The sequence below is a fragment of the Hemitrygon akajei genome, unplaced genomic scaffold (genome assembly GCF_048418815.1).
Source record: "Hemitrygon akajei unplaced genomic scaffold, sHemAka1.3 Scf000122, whole genome shotgun sequence".
Taxonomy (NCBI): domain Eukaryota; kingdom Metazoa; phylum Chordata; class Chondrichthyes; order Myliobatiformes; family Dasyatidae; genus Hemitrygon; species Hemitrygon akajei.
The window spans coordinates 599,620-620,717 of NW_027332008.1; the positions used below are offsets into that span (position 1 = coordinate 599,620).

The following is a 21,098-nucleotide window of genomic DNA, read 5'->3' on the forward strand; positions in this document are numbered from 1 at the left end:
CCCAGGCCCCCGGGCTCTTCCTGTCCGGGTAATTCCCCGGGGAGTCACGTGGGGAGTCTCGAACACGCACATCCGGCGGAAGCTGCCCCGCTGGACAACAGGCGGAAACACGTCACTGCGGGACCGCTGCGAGCGACGCACACAGCGCGGGGCCCGAGCCGGTTCCGTTAAAACCGTTGGGAATCAGCCCCGGCGCGCGGCCGTTAAAGGTAAGGGCGGGAGTTAAAGGGGAGGGCGGGGAGTCGGCCAAATGTCCCCATCCCGCGGGCGGGGATGTTCACACATTAGATGTTCAGATCTCCACTCTCAGTCCGGGTCTGAGTCCCCGCAGAGGTCTCAGTTCCTTCTCCCCGGTCTCACTGAACTGATTCCACCCCAGCCTGAAACAGATGGGAGAATAAAGATGAAATAAACAGATTACACAACAGTGTCAGTAACAGGGGACCGGGGTTAATGTTTCAACAACACTCACAGACAAATATCACCAGAAAACCCGCGGATCCGCTGATATTTTATCACATTGAACATTCACACAAACACTCACCAGATCCACTCCAGACTCGGGAGGGTCAGTATGAGGCGGCGGAGAGCGGGGACAGATCGGTCTGTCAGAGAGTTGTATCTCAGGTCCAGCCCCGTCAGTGATGAGTTTGTACTGAGAGCGGAGACGAGATCCTCGGCACCAGAATCTGTGAGACCGACCTTGTTCAGCCTGGAGATGAGAGAGAGTGAGGGTGAAGGACACAGAGAGACAGGAGACGGTACAAATCCCCAGTGTTTATCAGTAACACAATTACTGATCACATGAATGTTCAGTGTCAGACACCCAGTGACTGTAAACACAATCTCCCACAGTCTGGTACTTACCGCAGTCTCTGTATTTTACACTCCGGGTTCCTCAGAGCCGCAGACACCAGTTTCACTCCTGAATCTCCCAGTTTATTATCACTGAGGTCCAGCACCGTCAGTGATGGGTTTGTACTGAGAGCGGAGACGAGATCCTCGGCACCAGAATCTGTGAGACCGACATTGTCCAGCCTGGAGATGAGAGAGAGTGAGGGTGAAGGACACAGAGAGAGACAGGAGACGGTACAAATCCCCAGTGTTTATCAGTAACACAATCACTGATCACATTAATGTTCAGTGTCAGACACCCAGTGACTGTAAACACAATCTCCCACAGTCTGGTACTTACTCCAGTGTCTGTATTTTACACTCCGGGTTCCTCAGAGCCGCAGACACCAGTTTCACTCCTGAATCTCCCAGTTTATTATCACTCAGGTTCAGCTCCGTCAGTGATGGGTTTGTACTGAGAGCGGAGACGAGATCCTCGGCACCAGAATCTGTGAGACCGACACCCCCTCAGCCTGGAGATGAGAGAGAGAGTGAGGGTGAAGGACACAGAGAGAGACAGGAGATGGTACAAATCCCCAGTGTTTATCAGCAACACAATTACTGATCACATTAATGTTCAGTGTCAGACACCCAGTGACTGTAAACACAATCTCCAACAGACTGATACTTACCCCAGTTTCTGTATTTTACACTCCGGGTTCCTCAGAGCCGCAGACACCAGTTTCACTCCTGAATCTCCCAGTGTATTCAAACTCAGGATCAGCTCCGTCAGTGATCGATTTGTACTGAGAGCGGAGGGCGAGATCCTCGACACCAGAATCTGTGAGACCGACATTGTATACCCTGGAGATGAGAGAGAGTGAGGGTGAAGGACACGGAGAGACAGGAGACGGTACAAATCCCCAGTGTTTATCAGTAACACAATTACTGATGTTTTTCTTCAGCACGACTGCACAAGTCGGCCAGTGAGAACAGCGAGAAGAGTTTAAAAGGAAGACAGATTTACAGAGCGAGCGTCAGAGGAGCGGGAGACAGAGTAGGAAGGCTTTGGCTCGACGGGGCTTCGGCGATAAAGGGTCGAGGCGAGGTAGGTTATCTGTTTACAATACAGACAGAGAGTATGTGTGTGAGGCTGGTTGTCTCTGCTTAGTGTCAGATGTGGGAGGTCCTGGAGACTTCCAGCCTCCTGGACGGCAACATCTGCACCCGGTGTGTCGAGTTGCAGCTCCTTAGGGACCGAGTTAGGGAACTGGAGATGCAGCTCGATGACCTTCGTCTGGTCAGGGAGAACGAGGAGGTGATAGAGAGGAGTTACAGGCAGGTGGTCACACCCGGGCCACGGGAGACTGAAGAAGTGGGTCACAGTCAGGAGAGGGACGGGCAATAAGCAGATACTAGAGAATACCCCTGTGGCTATTCCCCTTGACAATAAATACTCCTGTTCGAGTACTGCCGGAGGGGGGTTGCCTATGGGTTGGGGAGCATCAGTGTCAGTGCCTCTGGCACAGAGTCTGGCCCTGTGGCTCAGGAGGGCAGGAAAAGGAAGAGGAAGGCAGCAGAGATAGGGGACTATAGTCAGGGGGTCAGGCAGATGATTCTGTGGTGGCAGGAAGGAAACTCAGATGGTAGTTTGCCTCATAGGTGCCAAGGTCTGGGATGTTTCTGATCACGTCCAAGATATCGTGCAGTGGGAGGGAGAACAGCCAGAGGTCGTGGTACATATTGGTACCAGTGACATAGGTAGGAAAAGGGAAGAGGTCCTGAAAGTAGACTACAGGGAGTTAGGAAGGAAGTTGAGAAGCAGGACCTCAGAGGTAGTAATCTTGGAATTACTGCCTGTGCCACGTGACAGTGAGAATAAGATTAGGATGAGGTGGAGGATAAACGCATTGACTGAGGGATTGGAGCAGGAGGCAGGGATTCAGATTTCTGGATCATTGGGACCTCTTCTGGGGCAGGAGTGACCTGTACAAAAAGGATGGGTTGCACTTGAATCCCTGGAGGACCAATATCCTGGCAGGAATGTTTGCTAAGGCTAATGGGGAGAGTTTAAACTAGAATTGCTGGGGGGAGGGAACCAAATTGATGTGATGGAGGAGAGGGAGGTTGGCTCACAAATAGAGAGAATTTGGAGAGTGTGAAAGGGAGGATACACAGGTGATAGAGAAGGGAGGCACTCAGTCCGATGGTTTGAGATGTGTCTAGTTTAATGCAAGGAGTATGATGAATAAAACGGATGAGCTTAGAGCGTGGATCAGCTCTCGGAGATATGATGTTGTGGCCATTACAGAGACTAGGGTGGTGCAGGGGCAGGAATGGCTACTTCAAGTGTCAGGATTTAATTGTTTCAGAAAGGACAGGGAGGGAGGCAAAAGAGGTGGGGACCTGGCACTGTTGATCAGAGATAGTGTCATGGCTACAGAAAAGGAGGACACTACGGCATCTCTGGGTGGAAGTTAAGAACAGGAAGGGGTCAATAACTCTACTGGGTGTTTTGTATAGATCACCCAACAGTAACAGGGACATCGAGGAGCAGATAGGGAGACAGATTCTGGAAAGGAGTTTTAATAACAGGGTTGTTGAGGTGTGAGATTTTAATTTCCCAAATATTGATTGGTATCTCCCTGGAGTGAGGGGTTTAGATGGAGTGGAGTTTGTTAGGTCTGTTCAGGAAGGATTTCTGACACAATATGTAGATAAGCCTACAAGAGGAGAGGTTGTACTTGATCTGCTATTGGGAAATGAACCTGGCCAGGTGTCAGGTCTCTCAGTGGGAGAGCATTTTGGAGATAGTGATCACAATTTTGTCTCTTTTACCACACCTTTAGAGAGGTATGGGTCAGTTAAGTTAGGGAAACATTTAATTGGAGTAAGGGGAACTATGGGACTATCAGGTTGGAACTTGTAAGCATGAATTGGAAACAGATGTTGTCAGAGAATAGTACCGAAGCAATGTAGAAAATGTTCAAGGGATATTTACATGGGGTTCTGAGAAGGTGCGTTCCAATGAGACAGGGAAAGGATGGTAGGGGACAAGATCTGTGATGTACAAAGGCTGTTGTGAATCTAGTCAAGAAGAAAAGAAGAGCTTACAAAAGGTTCAAAAATGAGGTAGTGATATGAATCTGGAAGATTATAAGGCTAGCAGGAAGGAGCTTAAGAATGAAATCAGGAGAGCTGGAAGGGGCCATGAGAAGGCCTTGGTGGACAGGATTAAGGAAAACCCTAAAGCATTCTGCAAGTACGTGAAGAGCAAGAGGATAAGACGTGACAGAATAGGACGAATCAAGTGTGACAATGGAAAAGAGCGTATTGAACCGGAGGAAATAGCGGAGATATTTAATGAACCATTTGCTTCAGTATTCATGACGGAAAAGGATCTTGGCAATTGTAGGGATGACTTGCAGTGGACTGAAAAGCTTGAGAATGTAGATATTAAGAAATATGTGGTGGAGCTTTTGGAAAGCATCAAGTTGGATAAGTCACCGCGACCGGAAAAGGTGTACACCAGGCGACTGTTGGAAGCGAGGGAAGAGATTGCTGAGCCTCTGGCGATGATCTTTGCATCATCAATGAGGACATGAGAGGTTCCGGAGGATTGGAGGGTTGCGAATCTCGTTCACTTATTCAAGAAAGGGAGTAGGGTTAGCCCAGGAAATTATAGACCAGTGAGTCTTACTTCAGTGGTTGGTAAGTTGATGGAGAAGATCCTGAGAGGTAGGATTTATGAACATCTGGAGAGGCAAAATATGATTAGGAATAGTCAGCATGGCTTTGTCAAAGGCAGGTTGTGCCTTACGAGTCTGAATGATTTTGTTGAGGATGTGACTAAACACATTGATGAAGGAAGGAAGAAGATGCAGTGTATATTGATTTCAGCAAGGCACACCATGATAAGGTACACCATGCAAGACTTATTGAGAATGTAAGGAGGCATGGGATCCAAGGGGACATTGCTTTGTGGATCCAGAACAGACTTGCCCACAGAAGGCAAAGAGTGGTTGTAGACGGGTCATATTCTGCATGGAGGCCGGTGACCAGTGGAGTGCCTCAGGGATCTGTTCTGGGACCCCAAGTCTTTGTGACTTCTATAAATGACCTGGATGAGGAAGTGGAGGGATGGGTTAGTAAATATGATGATGACACAAAGCTTGGGGGTGTTGTGAATAGTGTGGAGGACTGTCAGAGTTTACAATGGGACATTGATAGGATGCAAAACTGGGCTGAGAAGTGGCAGATGGAGTTCAACCCAAATAAGTGTGAAGTGGTTTACTTTGGTAGGTCAAATATGATGGCAGAATATAGTATTAATGATAAGACTCTTAGCAGTGTGGAGGATCAGAGGGATCTTGGGGTCTGAGTACATAGGACACTCAAAGATGCTATGCAGGTTGACTCTGTAGTTAAAAGGGCGTACAGTGTATTGGCCTTCATCAGTCGTGGGATTGAGTTTAAGAATCGAGAGGTAATGTTTAACAGTTGAGAGATTATGAGGGGGGATAGATCGAGTTGACGTGGATAGACTTTTTCCATTGAGAGTAGGGGAGATTCAAACAAAAGGACATGATTTGAGAGTTAGGGGGCAAAAGTTTAAGGGTAACACGAGGGGGAATTTCTTTACTCAGAGAGTGGTAGCTGTGTGGAGCGAGCTTCCAGTAGAAGTGGTAGAGGCAGGTTCGGTATTGTCATTTAAAGTAAAATTGGATAGGTATATGGACAGGAAAGGAAAGGAGGATTATGGGCTGAGTGCGGGCCAGTGGGACTAGGTGAGAGTAAGCGTTCGGCACAGATTAGAAGGGCCGAGATGGCCTGTTTCCGTGCTGTAATTGTTATATGGTTATATGTTGCAGCTATACAGGACCCTGGTAGACCCTACTTGGAATACTGTGCTCAATTCTGGTCGCCTCACTATAGGAAGGACCTGGAAACCATAGAAAGGGTGCAGAGGAGATTTACAAGGATGTTGCCTGGATTGTGGTGCATGCCTTATGAGAATAGGTTGAGTGAACTCGGCCTTTTGTCTTGGAGTGACGGAGGATGAGAGGTGACTTGGTAGAGATGTACATGATAATGAGAGGCATTGATCATGTAGATAGTCAGAGGCTTTTCCCCAGGGCTGAACTGGCTAGCACGAGAGGGCATAGTTTTAAGGTGCTTGGAAGTAGGTACAGAGGAGAGGTCAGGGGTAAGTTTTTTTTCACAGAGAGTGGTGAGTGCGTGGAATGGGCTGCTGGCGGCGGCGGTGGAGGCGGAAACGATCGGATCTTTAAACTCCAGGAAGGCTACATGGAGCTTAGAAACATGGAGGGATATGGGTAAAACCCAGGTAATTCTAAGGTAGAAACATGTTCAGCACAACTTTGTAGGCTGAAGGGCCTGTATTGTCCTGTATGTTTTCTATGTTTCTTTGTTTCTACTGATCACATTAATGTTCAGTGTCAGACACCCAGTGACTGTAAACACAATCTCCCTCAGTCTGGTACTTACCACAGTTTCTGTATTTTACACTCCGGGTTCCTCAGAGCCACAGACACCAGTTTCACTCCTGAATCTCCCAGGTCATTCTCCCCAAGTCTAAACACAAACAGACAGATTGATGAACAAAGTGATTCAAACTGTGGGTTTGGGGGAATTTCTCTCACTTGGATATTTCAGGAAACATTAAACTCTTCAGTAAATCACTGATCGCAGTTCCCATCACTATCAATGTCCCTCACTGACCAGCTCCAGCATATTCACCAAATGTCGGTAATTTAGTCTGTCGGTGTGACCCTGTAAACTCCACATATTCTCTCTCATTTCCAGATGGCTAAACAAAATGTTCCTGACAGAAATGAAGAAATGTCAATGGGACACAGTGAAATAGACCCAACCGAGCTAAAGGGATGGTGAATAGAGATCCCACAGGAAGAAAGGGAGTGGGGAAGATAAATCCCACAGGAGGAAGGAGCATGGGCAAGAGAGATCTGATAGGAAGGGGGGGGGGACGTGGAAGAGAGATCATACAGGAGGATGGCGGATGAGTAGGAGAGATACCTCAGGAAGTGGGGACATGGAACAGAGGAACCACAGGAGGAAGAGGAGTGGGGAAGAGAGATCCCACTAGGAGAAGGGGGATGGGGAAGAGAGATCCCACCAGAGGAAGGGGGATGGGGAAGAGAGATCCCACTGGAAGAAGGGGGATGGGGAAAAGCGATCCCACCGGAAGAAGGGGGATGGGGAAGAGAGATCCCACCGGAGGAAGGGGGATGGGGAAAAGCGATCCCACCGGAGGAAGGGGGATGGGGAAGAGAGATCCCACAGGAGGAAGTGGGATGGGGAAGAGAGATCCCACCAGAGGAAGGGGGATGGGGAAGAGAGATCCCACTGGAAGAAGGGGGATGGGGAAAAGCGATCCCACCGGAAGAAGGGGGATGGGGAAAAGCGATCCCACTGGAGGAAGGGGGATGGGGAAGAGAGATCCCACCGGAGGAAGGGGGATGGGGAAGAGAGATCCCACAGGAGGAAGGGGGATGGGGAAAATCGATCCCACAGGAGGAAGGGGGATGGGGAAGAGAGATCCCACAGGAGGAAGGGGGAAGGGGAAGAGAGATCCCACAGGAGGAAAGGGGATGGGGAAGAGAGACCGCACAGGAGGAAGGGGGATGGAGAAGAGAGATCCCACAGGAGGAAGGGGGATGGGGGAGAGAGATCCCACAGGAGGGAGATGGGGCAGGGATGTCCCACAGGAGGATGTGGGAAGGGGAAGAGAGAACTCGCAGGGTGAAGGGGGATGGGGTAGAGAGAACTCGCAGGGGGAAGGGGGATGGGGTAGAGAGATCCCACAGGAGGATGTGGAAGGGGATGAGAGAACTTGCAGGGTGAAGGGGGATGGAGTAGGGAGAACTTGCAGGGGGAAGGGGGATGGGGTAGAGAGATCCCGCAGGAGGATGTGGGAAGGGAAGAGTGATCCCACAGGAGGAAGGGGGATGGGAAGGGATACCACAGGAAGAAGGGGATGGGGAAGGGAGGTCCCATGGGAGGAAGGGGAGAGAAGAGAGAGGGATTAAACAGGATGAAGGGGGAAGGGGTTGAGAGAACGGCCAGGAGGAGGGATGTGGAAGAGATGTCGCGCAGGAGGAGGGGGGTGTGAAAGAGAGATCCCACAGGATGAAGGGGGCTGGGGATTAGGGAAACCACAGGAGGAAGGGGGATGGGGAAGAGAGATCCCACAGGAGGAAGGGGAAAGGGGAAGAGAGATCCCACAGGAGGAAGGGGGATGGGGAAGAGAGATCCCATGGGAGGAAGGGGGAAGGAGAGAGAGGGATTAACCAGGATGAAGGGGGATGGGGTTGAGAGATCCCACAGGAGGAGGAGGGATGTGGAAGACAGTTCCCACAGGAGGATGTGGGATTGGGAAGAGAAATCTCACAATAGGAAGGAGGTTGGGGAAGAGAAATTCCACATGACAATGGGGCATGCCAAAGAGAGATCCGACAGGAAGTGGCAGGTATTCGAAACAAGGCCCTACAGGAGTAAGGGAATGGGGAAAAGAGATCCCACAGGACGAAGTGGGATGGGGAAAAGAGATCCCACAGGAGGAAGGGGGATGGGGAAAAGAGATCCCACAGGAGGAAGGGGGATGGGGAAAAGAGATCCCACAGGAGGAAGGGGGATGGGGCAGAGAAAACCCACAGGAGGAAGGGGGATGGGGAAAAGAGATCCCACAGGAGGAAGGGGGATGGGGCAGAGAAATCCCACAGGAGGAAGGGGGATGGGGAAAAGAGATCCCACAGGAGGAAGGGGGATGGGGAAAAGAGATCCCACAGGAGGAAGGGGGATGGGGAAAAGAGATCCCACAGGAGGAAGGGGGATTGGGAAAAGAGATCCCACAGGAGGAAGGGGGATTGGGAAATGAGATCCCACAGGAGGAAGGGGGATGGGGCAGAGAAAACCCACAGGAGGAAGGGGGATGGGGAAAAGCGATCCCACAGGAGGAAGGCGATGGGGAAGAGAGTTCCCAGAGGAGGAAGGGGGATGGGGAAAAGAGATCTCACAGGAGGAAGGGGGATGAGGAAGGAAGATCCCAGGTGGATGGGGGATGGGGAAGAGAGATCCCACAGGAGGAAGGGGGAATGGGGAAGAGCGATCCCACAGGAGGAAGGGGGATGGGGAAGAGAGATCCCACAAGAGGAAGGGGGATGGGGAAGAGCGATCCCACCAGAGGAAGGGGGATGGGGAACAGAGATCTCACAGGAGGAAGGGGAATGTGGAAGAGAGAGCCCACAGGAGGAAGGGGGATGGGGAAGAGCGATCCCACCAGAGGAAGGGGGATGGGGAAGAGAGATCCCACCAGAGGATGTGGGATGGTGAAGAGAGATATGACAGGAGGAAGGGGGAATGGGGAAGAGCGATCCCACCAGAGGAAGGGGGATGGGGAAGAGAGATCCCACAGGAGGAAGGGGGATGGGGAAGAGCGATCCCACAGGAGGAAGGGGGATGGGGAAGAGCGATCCCACCAGAGGATGTGGGATGGTGAAGAGAGATATGACAGGAGGAAGGGGGAATGGGGAAGAGCGATCCCACCAGAGGAAGGGGGATGGGGAAGAGAGATCCCACAGGAGGAAGGGGGAATGGGGAAGAGCGATCCCACCAGAGGAAGGGGGATGGGGAAGAGAGATCCCATAGGAGGAAGGGGGAATGGGGAAGAGCGATCCCACCAGAGGAAGCGGGATGGGGAAGAAAGATCCCACCAGAGGATGTGGGATGGGGAAGAGAGATATGACAGGAGGAAGGGGGAATGGGGAAGAGCGATCCCACCAGAGGAAGGGGGATGGGGAAGAGAGATCCCACAAGAGGAAGGGGGATGGGGAAGAGCGATCCAACAGATGGAAGTGGGATGGGAACAGAGGCCCCAGAGGGTGAAAGGGGATGCGGAAGAGAGATCCCACAGGAGCATGGGGGTGGAGAAGAGAGATTCCACTGTAGGAATGGGGATGGGGAAGAGAGATTCATCAGGAGGAAGGGAGCTGGTGATGAGAGATCCCACAGGAGGAAGGGGGATGGGGAAAAGAGATCCCAGAGGAGGAAGGGGGATGGGGAAAAGAGATCCCACAGTAGGAAGGGGGATGAGGAAGGAAGATCCCACAGGAGGATGGGTGATGGGGAAGAGAGATCCCACAGCAGGATGTTGATGGGGAGCAGAGAGTGCACAGGTGGAAGGGGATGGGGAATAGATATCCCACAGAAGTAAGGGGATTGGGGAAGATATATCCCTAGGAAGAAAGATGGTGGGGAGGAGATATCCCACAGTTGGAAGGAGAATGGGGAAGAGAGATCTGACAGGAGGATGTGGGATGGGGAAGAGAGATACATGTGAAGGGACAAGACAGATCCCACAGGAAGAGGGGGCATTATGATGACCCACAGGAGGAAGTGGGATGGGGTAGAGCAATCCCTCGGAAGGAAGGGAGGTGGTGACAATAGATCCCACAGAAGGAATGGGAATGGGGAATACAGATCCCATAGGATGATCAGGCATGGGGGCGAGAGATGAGACAGGAGGAAGTGGGTGGGGAAGCGAGATCATACAGGAGGTTGGGGGATGAGTAGGAGAGATCCCATAGGAGGAAGAGTGATGGGGAAAATAAATGCCACGGGAGGAAGGGGGACGGGGAAGAGAAATCCCATCCGATGTAGGGGATTGGGAAGAGAGATCCCACAGAACGAAGGGGGATGGGGAAGAGAGATGTATAGGAGGAAGGGAAATGGCGAAGCAAGATCCCGTAAGAAGTGGAGGGATGGAAACAGAGCCCCCACGGGGGTCAGGTGGATGGGGAAGAGAGATCCCACAGTAGGAAATGGGATATTGAAGAGAGATCCCACAGGAAGAAAGGGGTGGGGAGTTTAAATCCCACAGGAGGAAGGGAGTTGGGGAAGACAGATCCAACAGATGGAAGTGGGATGGGAACAGAGGCCCCAGAGGGTGAAAGGGGATGTGGAAGAGAGATCCCACAGGAGCATGGGGGGTGGAGGAGAGAGATTCCACTGTAGGAATGGGGATGGGGAAGAGAGATTCATCAGGAGGAAGGGAGCTGGTGATGAGAGATCCCACAGGAGGAAGGTGTATAGGGAACAGAGAGCCCACAGGAGGAAGGGAGATGGGTCGAGAGATCTCACAGCAGGAAGGGGGATGGGGAAGAGAGATCCCACAGGAGGAAGGGGGATGGGGTAGAGAGATCCCACAGGAGGAAGGGGGATGGGGAAGAGAGATCCCACAGGAGGAAGGGGGATTGGGAAGAGAAATCTCACAGGAGGAAGGGGGTTGGGGAAGTGAAATTCCACAGGACAATGGGGCATGCCAAAGAGAGATCCCACAGGAGGAAGGGGGATGGGGATGAGAGATCCCACAGCAGGATGGAATGGGGAAGGGAGATCCCACAGAAGGAAGGGGGATGGGGAAGAGAGATCGGACAGGAAGAAGTCGATGGGGGAGAGAGATCCCACAGGAGGAAGGTGTATGGAGAAGAGAGATCCCACGGCAGGAAGGGGGATGGGGATGAGAGATCCCACAGCAGGACGGAATGGGGAAGGGAGATCCCACAGAAGGAAGGGGGATGGGGAAGAGAGATGCCACAGGAGGAAGGGGGATGGGGGAGAGAGAACCCACAGGAGGAATGGGGATGGGGGAGAGTGATCCCACAGAAGGAATGGGAATGGGGATGAGAGATCCCACAGGAGGAAGGTGGATGCTGAGGAGAGATCCAACAGTTGGAAGGAAGGGGGAGTGGGAACAGAGAGCCCAGAGGATGAAAGGGGGATGGGAAAGTGAGATCCCACAGGTGGATTGCTACCCGTGCCACGTGCTAGTGAGGCTAGAAATGGGAAGATAATGCAGCTAAATACGTTGCTGAGGGGATGGTGCATGAGGGTGGGGTTCATGTTTCTGGACAATTGGGCTTTCTTCCAGGGGAGGTGGGACCAGTTTAAATTGGGCAGTTTGCACCTGAACTGGAGGGGACTAACATCCTTGCCGGTAGGTTAGTAAGTTCTGCTCCGGGGGTTTTAAACTAGTTTGCAGGGGGAGGGGGCAGAGTGTTTGAGCAGATAGTGAGCTGGAGGAGGATAAGGGTCATGCGAGGACTGCTTGTATAGACAGATATCAATGGTTTGTCCATGATAGAAATGTTCTCAGGTGCATCTATTTTGATGCAAGGAGTATTGTAGGTAAGGCAGATGAGTTTAGTGCGTGGATTGGCACGATAATGATATCGACATTATTGCTATTAGTAAGACTTGGTTTGCAGGAGGGGCAGGGCTGGCAGCTTCATGTTCTGGGTTTCCGTTGTTTCAGAGGTGATAGGGTGGAGGGATGAATGGGGGAGAAGTGGCATTACCAGTCAGGGAGAATATCACAGCTGTGCGTAGATGGGACAGCCCGGAGGACTCGTCTATAGAGGCCATATGGGTGGAGCTGAGGAACGGGAACGGTGCGACCACACGAATAGGGTTGTATTATAGACCGCCCAATAGTCAGAGAGAATCGGAGGAGCAAATCTGTAGAGAGTTAGCAGACCAATGTAAGAAACAGAAAGTTGTAATCGTAGAGGATTTTAAATTTCCACATATTGACGGGGACGCCCACTCTGAGAAAGGGTTAGATGGCGTGGAGTTTGTCAAATGTGTTCAGGAAAGTTTTCTAAATCAATATATTGAGGTACCAACGAGAGAGGGTGCAGTACCTGATCCCCTATTAGGGAACCAGACAGGTCAGGTGACAGAAGTATATGTAAGCAAACATTTTGGGTCCAGTGACCGTGATGTCATTAGTTTCAAGATAATTATGGATAAGGATAGGACTCATCCACCATTTAAGGTTCTGAATTGGAGAAGGACCAATTTTGTGGAAAAGAGGGAGGATATGGGAAGTGTGGACTGGGTTAAGTTGTTTTCTGGCAAGGATGTGTTTAGTAAGTGGAACGCCTTCAAGGGTGAAATTTTGAGAGTGCAGAGTTTGCATGTTCCTGCCAGGATTAAAGGCAAAGTTAACAGGCATAGCGAACCTTGGTTTTCAAGGGATATTGGCGATCTGGTTAAGTAGGTGTTTAGCAGGAATAGGCAACAAGGAACAATTGAGGTACTTGAAGAGTATAGAAAATGTAAGCGAATACCAAAGAAGGAAATCAGGAAGGCAAAAAGAAGACATCAGGTTGCTTTGGCAGATAATGTGAAGGTAAACCCAAAGGGTTTCTACAAGTATATTGAGAGTAAAAGGATAGTAAAGGACAAAATTGGTCCCCTAGAAGATCAGATAGGTCGTCTATGTGTGGAGCCTCATGATATGGGGGAGATCTTAAACAGGTTTTTTGCGTCAGTGTTTACTCAGGAAACTGGCATAGCGGATATGGAATTAAGGCAAACAAACAGTAGTGTCATGGATCATATAGAGATTAAAGAGGAGGAGCTGCTTGCTGCCTTACAGTGAATACAGGTAGATAAATCCCCCGGGCCTGACATGATTTTTTCTCGGACCTTGAGAGAGACTAGTGTAGAAATTGCAGGGGCCCTGGCAGAAATATTTAAAATGTCCTCAGCCACGGGTGCGGTGCCGGAGGATTGGAGGGTAGTTCATGTAGTTCCGTTGTTTGAAAAAGGCTCCAAAAGTACACCAGGTAATTACAGGCCAGTAAGCCTGACATCAGTAGTAGGTAAATTATCGGAAGGTGTTCTGACAGATCGGATATACAAGGATTTGGACAACCAATGGCTGATTAAAGATAGTCAACATGGCTTTGTGTGTGGTAGATCATGTTTAATGAATCTTGTAGTGTTTTTCGAGGAGGTTACCAAGAATGCATATGAAGGAAAGGCTGTGGATGTTGTCTGCATGAACTTTAGTAAGGCCTTTGACAAGGTCCCACGTAAGAGGTTAGTTCAGAAGGTTCAGACACTAGTTATCCATGGAGAGGTTGTAAACTGGATTCGAATTGGCTGTGTGGGAGAAGACAGAGACTGGTAGTGGATGATTGCTTCTCAGACTGGAGGCCTGTGACTAGTGGTGTGTCTCAGGGATCTGTGCTGGGACCATTGTTGTTTGTTGTCTATATCAATGATCTAGATGATAATGTGATAAATTGGATCAGCAGGTTTGTGGATGATACTAAGATAGAGGTGTTGTGGACAGCGAGGAAAGCTTTCAAAGCTTGCAGATTGATCTGGACCAACTGGAAGAATGGGCCAGAAAATGGGAGATGGAATTTAATGCGGACTAGTGTGAGGTGTTGCATTTTGGAAGGACAAATCAAGGTACGACATACACAATAACGGTAGGGCACTGAAGTGTGCGGAGGAACAGAGGGATCTGGGGGTTCAGATACATAAGTCCCTGAAAGTGGCGTCACAGGTAGACAGGGTTGTAAAGAAGGCTTTTGGCATCCTGGCATTCATAATTCAAAGTACTGAGTATAGGAGTTGGAATATTATGGTGAGGTTGTATAAGACATTGGTGAGGCCAAATGTGGAGTATTGTGTGCAGTTCTGATCACCTAACTATAGGAAGGATATCAGTAAGATTGAAAGAGTGCAGAGAAGATTTACTAGGATGTTGCCGGCTCTTCAGGAGTTGAGTTACAGGGAAAGATTGAACAGGTTAGGACTTTATTCTTTGGAGCATAGAAGAATGAGGGGAGATTTGATAGAGGTTTACAAAATTATGATGGTATAGACAGGGTAAATGCAAATAGGCTCTTTCCACATAGATTAGGAGAGATACAAATGAGAAGACATGGCTTCAGTGTGAAAGGGGAAAGGTTTAGGGGGAGCATTAGGAGGAACTTCTTCACTCAGAGGGTGGTGAGAGTGTGGAACGAGCTGCCATCTGATGTGGAAAACGTGGACTCACTCTTAAGCTTTAAGAATAAATTGGATAGATACATGGATGGGAGAGGACTGGAGGGTTATGGACTGGGTGCAGGTCAATGGGACGAGCGGAATAAGGTTTTGGTACAGACTAGAAGGACCGAATGGCTTGTTTTCTGTGCTGTAGTGTTCTATGATTTTATGATTCTATGGGGAGGAGAGTTCCCACAGGCGAAAGGGGGATGGGGATGGGGAAGAGAGATCCCAAAGGAGGAAGGGGATGTGGAAGCGAGATCCCACAGGAGGAAGGGGGATGGGTAAGAGAGAACCCACAGGAGGAAGGGATCCCACAGGAAGAAGGGGATAGGGAAGGGAGATCCCACAGGTGGCATGGGAGTGTGGAAGAGAGATCCCACAGCAGGATGAGGCATGGGGAAAAGAGATCCCACAGGAGGAAGGGGGATATAGAGAGAGATTAAACAGGATGAAGGGGGAAGTGGTTGAGAGATTGGCCAGGAGGAGGAGGGATGTGGAAGAGAGTTCCCACAGGAGGATGTGGGATTGGGAAGAGAAATCTCACAGGAGGAAGGGGGCTGGGGAAGAGAAATTCCACAGGACAATGGGGCATGCCAAAGAGAGATCTGACAGGAAGAAGTCGATGGGGGAGAGAGATCCCAGAGGAGGAAAGGGTATGGGGAAGAGAGTTCCAACAGCAAGAAGGGATGGGAAAGAGAAATCCATAGAAAGAAGGGGGATGGGGAAGAGAGATCTCACAGAAGGAAGAGGGATGGGGAGGAGAGATCTCACAGGAGGAAGAGGGATGTGGAGGAGAGATCCCACAGGAGGAAGGGAGATGGGGAAGAGAGATCTCACAGGAGGAAGGGGGATGGGGAAGAGAGATCCCAGAGGAGGAAGGGGGATAGGGAAGAGAGATCTGACAGGAAGGGGGGGGGTGTGGTTGTGTGGAAAAGACATCGCACAGGAGGATGAGGAAAGAGTAATAGAGAGCCCACAGGAGGAATGGGGATGGGGACGAGAATGGAAGGGGGATTGGGATGAGAGGTCCCACAGGAGGATTCCAAGGGTAAATGATAATCCTACAAGACGAGCGGATGCAGATTTTTTTTCTACGTGTGTGTTGGGTCTGAACAGAGACCCAGAGGGGATGTGCCCTCGCTCTTTGCGTATCTGGAAGTGAGCAAAGTCACACACGGGGAAGGGCAGTGGGAAGACAATCTCACAATGGTATTTCTCTCCCTCTCACAAGATGAGATGATCCAGAAATAGATTGTACGGGAGGCGTGGGTCTGAACTGAGGCCCACAGTCGGGAGAGGAGATGTACCCATCGGGTCTGCGTATCTGGTAGTGAGCACAGTCACACAGGTGGACTGATGGTGATAGTCTCACACGGGGAAGGGCAGGGGAGGACAATCTCACAATGGCATTTCATTCCTTCTCACTGAGACAGTCTGCTGACGGTCTCTTGTCCCTCGCCAGGAAGGGGGTGTGAATCTCTGACCCACCTGCTGCAGTCAGTGGCGGTCTGAGTGTCAGTAACAGTGAGAAAGAACATTGTCAATGGACGTGTCACAGGCAGCGAGAAACACGGCCATTCCTGTGACTTACTACCATTAAACCAATGGCCTTTGTTCACTGATCTGATGAAGTCTCCAACATCCCTTCACAAGGAACCACAGAACCCCCCTGTCCTTGGGGAATTACTGACCGATCCACTGGGCATTTGTCACAATTCCTCACAATCTGATTTACTACAGTTTAACCCAAATCCCTTTACATTGAAACAACACAATGGAACAGTTTCACAGTTCAAAGGAAGAGACAAGTCAAGTTACCTCAACTCCTGGCACTTGTGCAGCCCGGGTCCCAGCCGCTGGATTCCTTCACACTGAAGGTGACATTTCCCCAGGTAGAGGTGTTTTATTGTATCACAGAGTCCGATGACATGAGACAGGACCGCGCAGTCAATCGGAGTCAGTGTTATTCCACTGAATGAAAGTGTTTCCACAGATCCCAGTGCGGCCTGAGCCAGTCCACGATTCTGAGTCTCAAACAGGTAGTGCAATGTGTTCAGGAGGCTCCTTTTACCAGCTTCACTCCCCGTGTTTCCACTCTGGCGTTTAACCTCCTCTTTCACCCAGTCAATCACCCGGCAGGTTGTTTCATTAGGAAATGGACCCAGAAACTCCACCAGGCCCCGAGCTGTCATTGGGGAGGAGAGACCAGCAACAAAACGGAGAAATACCTCAAATTGCCCATCTGTCGTGTTGTGGGCTTCAGTGAGGAATTTCAGGATATCCCCGGGATGTGGATTCAGGAATTGTGCGACTGCAGCTACAAACTCTTGGATGGTGAGGTGTGGGAATGTGTACACCACGCTCCGGGCAGAATCCTCTCTCTCCAAAAGCTCCATCAGGAACCCGGACAGGAACTGGGAAGGCTGCAGATTGTACATGATCAAATCTCCATCTGTAAACACAATCTTCTTCTCGAACACTCCTCTGAAGGCCATCTGACCAACACTGAGTAACACATCACGGGGGTTCTCAATCTCACGGCCGTGGTTTTTCAGGATGTTGTAAATATAGTAGGAGTACAGTTGGGTGATGGTCTTGGGAAGTCGCTGTGGGTCCCTGACTCTTTGTGTGAAGAAGGGGCCCAGTGCCAGAGTGAGGATCCAGCAGTAGGAGGGGTTGTAGCTCATGGTGTACAGGATCTCGTTCTCCTTCACGTGTTTGAAAACAGCTTCCGCCACCGTCTGATCTTCAAACTGCTTTTTGAAATATTCCTGCCATTGCTCGCCAACAAATCCCATGATTTCAGCCCAGACACTGATCTCTGCCTGTTCCAATAAATGTAATGCAGTGGGGCGGGTGGTCACCAGCACTGAACACCCTGGGAGCAGCTTGCCCTGGATTAAACTGTACACAATGTCAGACACTTCACACCACCACTCGGGATCTGGGCACTGGTGCTTAGGTTCTGTATCTCTCCGACTGTCAGCAAAATCGATTCTGTGTTTGAATTCATCCAAACCATCGAATATAAACAGCAATCCCTCTGGGTTCTTCCAGACCTCTCTCAGGATATTCCCAAAGTAAGGATACTGATCCAGAATCAGTTCCTTCAGGTTTATTCTGCAGTTAATGGAGTTTAAATCCCGGAATTTGAAACTGAAGACAAACTGGAACTGTTGGTATATTTTCCCTGTCGCCCAGTCATAAACAATCTTTTGTACCATTGTTGTTTTTCCGATCCCCGGAATTCCGGCCACTGCTGCCGAACTCCCAGATTTGGATTTACTCCGGGAAAAGCTGCTCTGGAACAACTGATCAGTCCGGATTTTTTCCAGCTCCCTGCGGAGATGTTTTTCTCTCCACTCCTCGTGGTCTCTGCCTCTTGCCAGCAGCTCATGTTCCACCAGTCTCCGATCTCGAACAGTAGAAATGACCGTGAGCTCAGCGTATCGATCAACCAGCTGGAAAAACTTCACCTTCTCCCTCATCCGGATCGTGTTCATTCTCAGTGTTTCAGTTTGCGCCTGCAGAGTCTCCTTGTGTTTCTGTTGAACATCTTCCATGGGAACAGAGAACATGGTCAAAATGTTAAATGGTTCAACGGAGAAATAAATTTCTAAATGCATTCCAATATTCTGTGTTTGAGATTACATGAATTAATTCAATGCTTCCATGGATATTAGGACAGGAAGTACATTCACTGACACCCGATTTAACAGCGATGAATGTCCCAGAAAAATGTCCAATACTCATATTCAGGTACTAGTTATTTGTGAAGAGGAACATTCCCCTGATATCCTATTCCAATCCTGACTGCACTCCCGTTACAACAACATTTCACTATGGTTAAAGGATTGTTTGCATCATTAACAGACAATGTTAATGCTGATCTGTTGTGGAAATATGGAGAGCAGGACACTCTGCATTTTGGCAAAGCTGCACACTGGGGAGTCACAGGTGTCCACTGCTCTTGCATCACAACAGGAGCAGAATATGCAGGAAATACTCGTCGGGCAGCATCTGGGGAGAATCACTGTGAAGTTGTGGATCGATAACCCATTGGAACTACAAGAAAGAAAATGGGTAGTTTCCAATTGCTCTGATGGAGGATTGGTGGAAAGATGAAATCTCTGTTAATGGAAGAAGCCACAAGCGTCTGTCTCAGTGATGTACATCGTGTTTGTGGGAGAGGGTGGTGAAGTCTTGGCAACTGCTACTCATCAGTCTTGCTGTGGGGGTTTGGGGCGCTGTCTTATGAGGCCTCCGTCTGTCAGAGTCGACCGTGGATGCCCCCCCCCCCACCCCCGCCACAAGCCAGGGCACTACGATATGGAGAGGAAGCTATTGCCGATTTAGCAAGCTCCCTCTTTCCATGCATCTGATGAACACAAAGGAACGGCAGAGACTGACACAGCTTGGCACCAGAGGTGTCACAGGATATGTCAGACTGTGTTGAACACCATTTAAGACTGCTTTAGGGGCTCCAGGTCTAGAATTTTCCCATTGGGTTTACACCCAAACTCTTCCCCATGAGGGGTACAGTTACAAGGCAGTGGAGGTTTGAGATCAGAGTTTTCCTGCTCCTGGGTGAGCTGCCAATCATGGCCGATGAGCTCCATCTGCTCAAAGCGACTGGCTGTAAGCCACCAGAACACCTTTGCCCCTTCTCCTGTTGGAAGAAACATTTCTGCATGCTAAACCACACGTGAAGGCTGGAGCTGGACTTGGTTGTCAGAGGCTATTTGAGTCGCATGCCACTGGGAGCATTTGATAGGTTGTGGCAGCTCATCCCCACTACCAACCCCCAGGTATAACAATCTTAAGCAACCAAGGAGCGCTGTATTATTGACAACAGTACATTTGTAAATTGGTTTATTATTATCAAATGTACCACGGTGAAATAGAAAACTTTTCTGCATGCGATCCAAATAGATCATTACATCACATCGGTGCAATGAGGTTGTACAAGGAAAAACGGAACAGAATAGTTCAGGGAAACAGTGTTTCAGTTGCCGAGAAAATGCAGTGCAGGCAGACAATAAGGTAGAAGGTCAAAGGCTCATTGGGAGGTCAGTGTTTTGTTTTAAGGAACTATGTTCACAAAGTGTAGAATTCAACACCTAAAACTACAGTACTGTGCAGACGTCTGAGGTGTATATTAAGAATGACAACTTTTATTTTCTAGTTTGTACTTTATCTCGCTGTAATGCAATTCGAACAGCATCGTCTGGATGAAAGGTGCTTTATAGATAAGTTGTTTATTATTATTATTATAATAATAATAATAATAATAATAATAATAATAATTATAATTATTATTATTATTATTATTATTATTATTATTATTATTATTATTATTATTATTATTATTATTATTATTTTCTTAGCCTAAACTGGTAAAATTTGAGGTACGGGCATAGCCAAGCACACTCATGTCTCAATTGATAGGAGATTTCAGACTATTCTCGTGGTGTATAGTATCGTGGGTTTATGAAGATTTACACAAGTATTACCGCGTGGGCCTAATTTATTAATACTATTGTGTAAAGCCACTTGGATGATACCAGTTATCGATATTATGACTGGGATAATGAATACCCTGTTCGTGTTCCAAAGTCTTTAATTTTCCCCTTTTAATTCAGCATGTTTCTGGTGTTTTTACTAATTCATTTCTGTAAGTTATGTGTGTTTGGAAAGGCTATATATATATATATATATGTTAAAAAAAAGGTGTTTTTCCTCATTTATCTTGTAAAATTATATCCGAACGCTTATCATGGATTATCTGAAATGATGATCGGCCACAGTATGATATGAAGGACTCTAACTCTAAAAGTGGAGCAGGCTTGTACTTATTGTAAGTTGTGCTGTTTTTCATCAGTTGTAGTTTAAGCAAGATTTTTGTGAACGTTGTCCACCACTTGATTGTGCTTGTGCAAGTAATGAGATTCAGTTAAACTACTGCAGGATCCTGGAAAGTGTTGGATTGTTTCTGGTTTCTCTTGTAATTTTCAGCATTTATCATCTTGAAGCTATTGGTCTTTTATTCTGTAATATTGATAACTACATGTGTCAACGACCTTGTCCTGTATTGCTACAATGATTCCTTCTGTTTCTGGGAAGAGGCCTCCAACTCTGAGCCAGGGGCTCGACGCTTCATTTTCGACATTTAGTTGGCTCACATCGTCTGGTTGTCTTCCATTATTCCATGGGGAGTCAGACTCTTCCACTGGATAACATTTTCCACTATTATGTTAGTTTCTTCATTTTTATGAGATATGCTTTCATTTCCCTTCAGTGATGTGTACCACTTATCAGAATTGCATATGCTTGTATGGAGTGCTGTATCCCGCTTGTGTTGATGAAAATAT

The 21,098-nt window shown here is 48.9% G+C and overlaps 1 protein-coding gene across 1 annotated transcript; it reads right to left on the bottom strand.

Annotated features, from left to right (window-relative positions):
* Positions 1 to 1,539: 1,539 nt before the first annotated feature.
* Positions 1,540 to 17,157, bottom strand: LOC140723647 (NLR family member X1-like). The gene is made up of 3 exons (XM_073038220.1): positions 16,546 to 17,157; positions 6,343 to 6,429; positions 1,540 to 1,698 (listed from the first exon to the last, which is right to left on the bottom strand). Exons 1-3 carry the CDS (start codon positions 17,121 to 17,123, stop codon positions 1,542 to 1,544), a joined length of 822 nt encoding a protein of 273 aa, XP_072894321.1. The 5' UTR covers positions 17,124 to 17,157; the 3' UTR covers positions 1,540 to 1,541.
* Between the last annotated feature and the right edge of the window lie 3,941 nt (positions 17,158 to 21,098).

Excerpts from the sequence above, each read along its gene's own strand:
- LOC140723647 (XM_073038220.1), bottom strand. The coding sequence starts at position 17,123 with ATGGAGCTTTTGGAGAGAGAGGATTCTGCCCGGAGCGTGGTGTACACA. Across the intron at positions 6,430-16,545 it reads CACAAGTGCCAGGAGTTGAG|ACTTGGGGAGAATGACCTGG; the intron begins GTAACTTGACTT and ends GTTTGTGTTTAG. Across the intron at positions 1,699-6,342 it reads TGTAAAATACAGAAACTGTG|GGTATACAATGTCGGTCTCA; the intron begins GTAAGTACCAGA and ends TCTCATCTCCAG.